This window comes from Arachis ipaensis, chromosome B8, assembly GCF_059453495.1.
Source record: "Arachis ipaensis isolate K30076 ecotype BB chromosome B8, ASM5945349v1, whole genome shotgun sequence".
Classification (NCBI taxonomy): Eukaryota; Viridiplantae; Streptophyta; class Magnoliopsida; order Fabales; family Fabaceae; genus Arachis; species Arachis ipaensis.
Window position 1 is genome coordinate 79,739,648 of NC_142443.1, and position 7,145 is coordinate 79,746,792.

The 7,145-nt window shown below is 36.0% G+C and overlaps 1 protein-coding gene across 1 annotated transcript; it reads right to left on the bottom strand.

Annotated features, from left to right (window-relative positions):
• Positions 1-878: 878 nt before the first annotated feature.
• On the bottom strand, positions 879-1,875 carry LOC110265317 (uncharacterized). Its single transcript, XM_021108259.2, has 3 exons — positions 1,846-1,875; positions 1,137-1,322; positions 879-1,013 (listed from the first exon to the last, which is right to left on the bottom strand). Exons 1-3 carry the CDS (start codon positions 1,873-1,875, stop codon positions 879-881), a joined length of 351 nt encoding a protein of 116 aa, XP_020963918.2.
• Positions 1,876-7,145: the final 5,270 nt, after the last annotated feature.

Here is a 7,145-nt window from a genome sequence, read left to right on the forward strand (position 1 = left end):
ACACTTCATGCTGAAATATACACAAGTGAATTTCACTGACTTACGAACTGAAGAATCAGAGAATAAGCAACCTTGTTCTTTGGAAACTTGACGGTACCTGCGGTTCTCTCCTTCCACCGGTTCCCTTTCTTGTCGAATCCGTAAAACTTTGATTTCTTAAAATCAATTGGAAAAGAGTAATAACAACTAAAAGCACAGATTTATTGTAATATTCAAAATAAATGATTAAATGATGATCGAATATTTCATGAACTGGTAATTATAGTTACCTCAAAAGCAGAACTGTAAAAGGCACAATAGAGCATTGCAGAACTGAAATAAAAAATTGCATACATGCATAAATGATCTAAACAAAAGAAGCATAATATGGTCTTACCATTAGTTTATGAAGAAAGGGTCATTGAACAAAGAAGAATGCAGTAGTTCTCTTATTTGTTACCCTTTTATAAATATGGTTTAATCCAAGACCTTTAATATTTTGTGCAGTTTCATTGCCACTATCTTTTTTGGAAATATTTTGTGCAGTTTTCCAAGGATTCTTGAACCTTCTTCCGAACTAGATATTTAGAAGAATCAGAATCATCCAAATTTGATAGAGATGTCACAGACCCTTCCAATTGATCAGCATCAACTGCAGACTGGTGATGAAGCAGTAGCCTCAAACTGTAAATATCTCAGATTCATTAAGATCGAATATTTATGCAGCTTATCACACAGATCCTACATTTTAGAGCCATCACTACAATTCAGTGCAGCTAAAACTTAGAAAATAGAAAAGTATAAACAGTTACATATACTTCAAGTATGATCTAGTACCCAAATCAAAATGCTAAATGACCATCTCAATAATAAAAATGCAGTTAATATCAACAGAAAAACTAATTAGAGAAGAGAAGTGACAGCTTCTGGGAGGAACATACCCACATAGGTGTCAAATATGATGACAGTTCATTGAAGAAAGTTAAGAAGGAGGCTTTGAAGGTTTTGATCAAAGTTCCTAATATCTCTCCCACCTGGGACACATAAATGTTTTGAAAGGATGACCAAAGAATTGATCTGTACAAACATAATACAAAGACAGTAGCCCAGCAATCAACATAACTCAGATTTTTTAAAAACGAATTTAAACAAGTAACTTGATCAAAAACTTCTTCCTCTTGTTCATTTTCCTCTTTAATCAGCTCACTCTCTTCAGCATCAAAATCTTCAGCTTTGGTCCTCTCTGCCCTCTCTCTTTTCCTACTTGAACTAGCTGTGATCACTTGTTTCATCTCGTCAACAATGGACCTAACTTGTCTTTCATCCAAAAGCATCCCAGAAATCTGAAGTATACAAAAAGATCAGAACACATACTGGATTGAGGCTACACAGGAATTACTCTTTCCTTGTAATAATTTGATTATAAAATAAATAAGTGACAACAAAAATGGTCTTCAAAAGGAAGCAAGCAATAGACCTTAATAGTGAAGTGGAGTGAAAATTCTTGCATAATAATATATGATTATTTTTAAAAACAAGACTACAAAAACCACAACAATTACAAAGTGGAGCAGACTTGCTATCATGTGGAAATGAGGGGCAATGGTTGAACAGATAAATAACTAATTCAACAAATATATATATATATATATATATATATATATATATATCCTAATCTAGAATTCTAGATCAATTATGAAACATGAAATAAAAAAAACCTTTTAGTTTTGGCTTTATTAGCATCACTTATGATGTTACCTAATATATGCGAAGCTAGATTTTATTTCCAACTAGAATGTTAAGTATCAAACTTCGAGTGTAACACCCCCTAATTTTGTATAATATTTATCATCTAATGATACTAACCTGTAAGCATTCATTCAATGAATCCAACATGCTTGCACAAATTTCTGTATCTGGTTCCTGCAAGCAAACAGAAGAGGGAGAACTTCAGCACCATAAATGCCGTTGTAGAGCCTGGCCAGGCAAAATCCATCCAATATAACCTATATTAAGCTTGGTTATCAAATCCATGCCTAGACTAGGGCTCCTAAACTAACAAAAACGTCCATACTGCACACACAAAGGAACACCTTAGCTTATATGATATTTAGAGACTGATCAACAACCCCCTAAGGGTTCAGATCATAATAACAACTTACTCATGCTGTAAAAACCTAATGAATTCCATATAGATGCATCTAAGAACAGATAAACTTGTATACAGAATACCTTATGTAAAGCGTTCACTAGAGCTGGGATAATTCTGTCACTCAAAAACTTCAAATAAGATGCACAACTGTATATATTAGGAAATATGAACATGATTCACCTATTAAAGGACAAACAACAAGCAAAATTCCTATTTTGACCAGTGCAGGAATCTGATAACACATCGACTTGCCTCCTCCAGTAGGCATAAGACAAAAACAATCTCTTCCTACACCAAAAGAGGGGGTGGGAAGGTAATTGGCATTCCATCAAAAAATGAAAATCCCAACTTATCCATTTACCAAATTCAAAGAACATGAGTTCATGATTTCAGATCCTTTTTTAATTTCTTTTCTTTCATATCCAAACCATTTATCAGAGTAGGACACTGATATAAAACTTGCTTCATGTTCTTTACTTTCTTCTTTCTATATTTGCAACCAAAACATTATTAAAAGAAAAGTGTCAAGCTAATTTAACCAATCAAACTGAAAAGCGAGACCTATAAAAAAATGCAGAATTCAATTTCCTATGATTCTCAGCAACCAAACAGTAACGGAAACCAAAAAATAAGAAAAAAGGAGAGATTTTTGCAAAAATGAACCTGAGAGAACAGCACAGAAGCTTCACCAAAATGCCATCGCAGAAGCTTCACCAAAGCTTCCTTGCCGCATAAAGCCTTCATCTTGTTCGCATTGCCGCTTTTTGCGTCCCTCAACGGCAATGCTGCTTTTCTCTAAATTTCAATTCCAACCTAGAGGGTGAAAAAAAATGAAAATAGAGGATCGATTAATTGATCACTTAAATTTGAAGCAGAATTGGGAAGTTCTGTATCAATAGAGGAACAAAAAGTTTAATGGAAACAGAAGCAACAGTGGATGCAGGTATTCGACCACCAATCTTCTCTTCTACCCACTAATTGGATAAATATCTTTTAAAAAATTTGGGCTCTTCAAATCTGCGTGAAAGAAAGCATCATTACAACTAGAAAGTAGGATTAGGGCTCTTTAAGTTGTTAGGAAACCCTTCTAAACAAACCAAAGAATATAATAATTCAAATTCATTGCATCTAAATATAATAAGTTCAATCTGAAGAGTTTGATCATTCTTCATTCAGTGTTTACAGTTTCACTAGCAGAAGTTCACGTCACTACTATACTGCTGCTAAACTAGAATGAATATAAACATGCTATAGCAATCTGGAGCTGGTTCCTTATATAGGCTTTCGTTTCCAGAAGCTGAACAAAATATCTAAATATTGTGAATCGAATTTATATATGAATTAACTAGCTCGCCCAGCATAACAGTAATGGCAGAATCAAAGGATCACGATTTCACAATGCTGAATTTAGAAAACCCTAAGAGTCTTAAAAAAATAAGAACTACTTTTTCTAAGCATTCCAATTATATTTGGCCCTCTTTAACTTCTCATATCTAGCAAATTAGACGGTTTTTCTCGAGATATGTTTAACTATACAAAATTGATAGCAATTAACCATTAATCGGCACTGTTTCAAACCAAATTTTGAGACCAGAGCAAGACACTGCACAATAACACGTTTGGAATGAAAAATTAGTGAGAGAAACAAGGGATGGAGTTAGGGCTAACCTGGTTAGTGGAGTGCAAATAGATCAAAAGATTGAAGATCTATGCAACCCTATATATAAAGTGTTTGATTCGATTTGATTCGGTTAGTGGAGAAGCTGGTCTTTGCCAGAGAAGAAATTACCAACGGAGTCAACTATCATTCCAAGCTTCGCTTCAAGCTTCGCTTCAAGCTTCGCCATTCAACAATAACCACCGAGTTTCCACCGAGTTGAGATGAGTTTCACGAATCGCTGCAGACGCGACGAGAGCGGCGGTGGAGGGAGCCCGTGCAACGCAAGGGATGACAGAGAGAGATCCTGCGACGCGAGTGGCGGCGACAACGGCGGAAGGAGCTGGTGCGACGGAGAGAAGAAGCATCTTGGTGACGGACAGACTCATTTGATTTGTGTGGAGTGTGAACCGTGAATGGATCGAGAGGGTAGGGATAAAATTAGGGTTAATTTAATATTTCTGACGGGAAATTTTAAATTACAGACAGATTTTTTGTCTGTAATAATTTAATAAAATGCAGCGTTTTGTCTATTGAATTACTGACAGATTTTCTGTCTGTAACTATTTTCCACAAAAAAAAATTAATTTTACCGCAGAATTATCGATGGATTTTATTTTCCGTCTGTAATTTATGCTAATTCATTTTTTTTATTTTCTGAAAAAAATCCCTCTGAAATTCTGTCTGTATTTCCGTGGGATAAAATCTGTCGGAAATATCCGTCTATAATAACTAGTTTTCTAGTAGTGTTATCTTTTCAAAATTGATTTTCAAATCTTTTTCAATTAACTACTTAACTTTTTATTTGATTTTAAAAGTTTTCTATTTCAATCATATCTTTTTCAAAACCACCTAACTATTTCTCTCTCTCCAATTTTCGAAAATCACTAACACTTTTTCAAAATTCTTTTTAATTAACTAATTATTTTAAATTTTAATTTAATTTTATTTCTCTTTTTAATTTTCGAATTCTAACTATTTTTTTAAAAAAAAATATTTTTCTTTTATTTTAATTTAAATTCAAATTTTTCTCTTCTCCTTCTTCTATTCTTCTCTTCTACTACTCACATAAAGGAATCTCTATACTGTGACATAGAGGATTCCTGCTTTTTTTTTGTTCTCTTCTTTTTTATATGAGCAGGAACAAGGATAAAGACATTCTTATTGAAGCTAATCCTGAACCTGAAAGGACTCTTAAGAGGAAACTAAGGGAAGCGAAGGCACAACTCTCTGGAGAGGACCTGACAGAAATTTTTGAAAAAGAAGGAGACATGGCCGAACCTAATAACAATGGTGGAGATGTAAAAAAGATGCTTGGTGACATTATTGCACCTTCTTCCAACTTCTATGGAAGAAGCATCTCAATTCCTGCAATTGGAGCAAACAACTTTGAGCTTAAGCCTCAATTAGTTTCTCTAATACAGCAGAATTGCAAGTTCCATGGACTTCCAATGGAAGATCCTCATCAGTTTTTGGCTGAATTCTTGCAAATATGTGACACTGTCAAGACCAATGGAGTTGATCCCGAGGTCTACATGCTTATGCTTTTCCCTTTTGCTATAAGAGACAGAGCTAGAACATGGTTGGATTCACAACCTAAGGAAAGCCTGAACTCTTGGGATAAGCTGGTCAGTGCTTTTCTGGCCAAGTTCTTTCCACCTCAAAAGATGAGCAAGCTTAGAGTGGAAATCCAAACCTTCAGACAGAAGAAAGGAGAGTCCCTCTATGAATCTTGGGAAAGATATAAGCAACTGATCAAAAGGTGTCCTACTGACATGCTTCCAGAATGGAGCATCATAAGTATATTCTATGATGGTCTGTCTGAGTTGTCAAAAATGTCATTGGACCATTCTGTAGGAGGATCTCTTCACGTAAAAATCCCTGCAGAAGCTCAGGAACTCATTGAAATGGTTGCAAATAACCAGTTCATGTACACCTTTGAGAGGAATCCTGTGAACAATGGAACGCCTTAGAAGAAGGGAGTTCTTGAAATTGATACTCTGAATGCCATATTGGCTCAGAACAAAATATTGACTCCGCAAGTCAATATGATTTCTCAGAGTCTGAATGGATTACAAGCTGCATCCAACAGTACTAAAGAAGCATCTTCTGAAGAAGAAGCTTATGATCCTGAGAACCCTGCAATGGCAGAGGTGAATTACATGGGAGAATCCTATGGAAACACCTATAATCCTTCATAGAGAAATCATCCAAATTTCTCTTGGAAGGACCAACAGAAGCCTCAACAAGGCTTCAACAATAATGGTGAAAGAAATAGGTTTAGCAATAGCAAGCCTTTTCCATTATCTTCTCAGCAACAGACAGAAAATTCTGAACAGAGCCATTCTGGCCTGGCAACCATAGTCTCTGATCTATCCAAGACCACACTAAGTTTCATGAATGAAACAAGGTCCTCCATTAGAAATTTGGAGGCACAGGTGGGTCAACTGAGTAAGAAGATTACTGAAACTCCTCCCAGTACTGTCCCAAGCAATACAGAAGAAAATCCTCAGAGAGAGTGTAAGGCCATAACCATGATCAACATGGCCGAACCTGGAGAGAGTGAGGAGGACGTGAGTCTCATTGAGGAAAGCCTCATGGGATGTCCTCTGGACAGAAAAGAGTTTCCCTTTGAGGAACCAAAGGAATCTGAGGCTCATACTGAGACCATAGTGATTCCACTGAACTTTCTTCTGCCATTCATGAGCTCTGATGAATATTCTTCCTCTGAAGAGGATGAAGACATCACTGAAGAGCAAGTTGCTAAGTATCTAGGAGTAATCATGAAGCTGAATGCCAAGTTGTTTGGTAATGAGACTTGGGAGGATGAGGATGAATCCATCATCCTTGGCAGACCCTTCCTAGCCACAGCAAAATCTGTGATTGATGTTGACAGAGGAGAGTTGGTCCTTCAGTTGAATGAGAACTACCTTGTATTCAAGACTCAAGGCTCTCCTTCTGTAACCATAGAGAGGAAGCATGAAAAGCTTCTCTCAATACAGAGTTAAACAAAACCCCTACATTCAAACTCTAAGTTTGGTGTTAGGAGGCCACAACCAAACTCTAAGTTTGGTGTTGAGAGGCCACAACAAACTCTAAGTTTGGTGTTGAGAGGCCCCAACCCTGCTCTGATTATCTGTGAGGCTCCATGAGAGCTCACTGTCAAGCTATTGACATTAAAGAAGTGCTTTTTGGGAGGCAACCCAATGTTATTTAATTATATCTATTTATTTTCCATTGCTATTTTATGTTTTCTTTAGGTTGATTATCATGTGAAGTCACAAAAACAACTGAAAAATCAAAAACAGAATGAAAAAACAGCATTAAAAATAGTTCACCCTGGAGGAAGAGCTTATT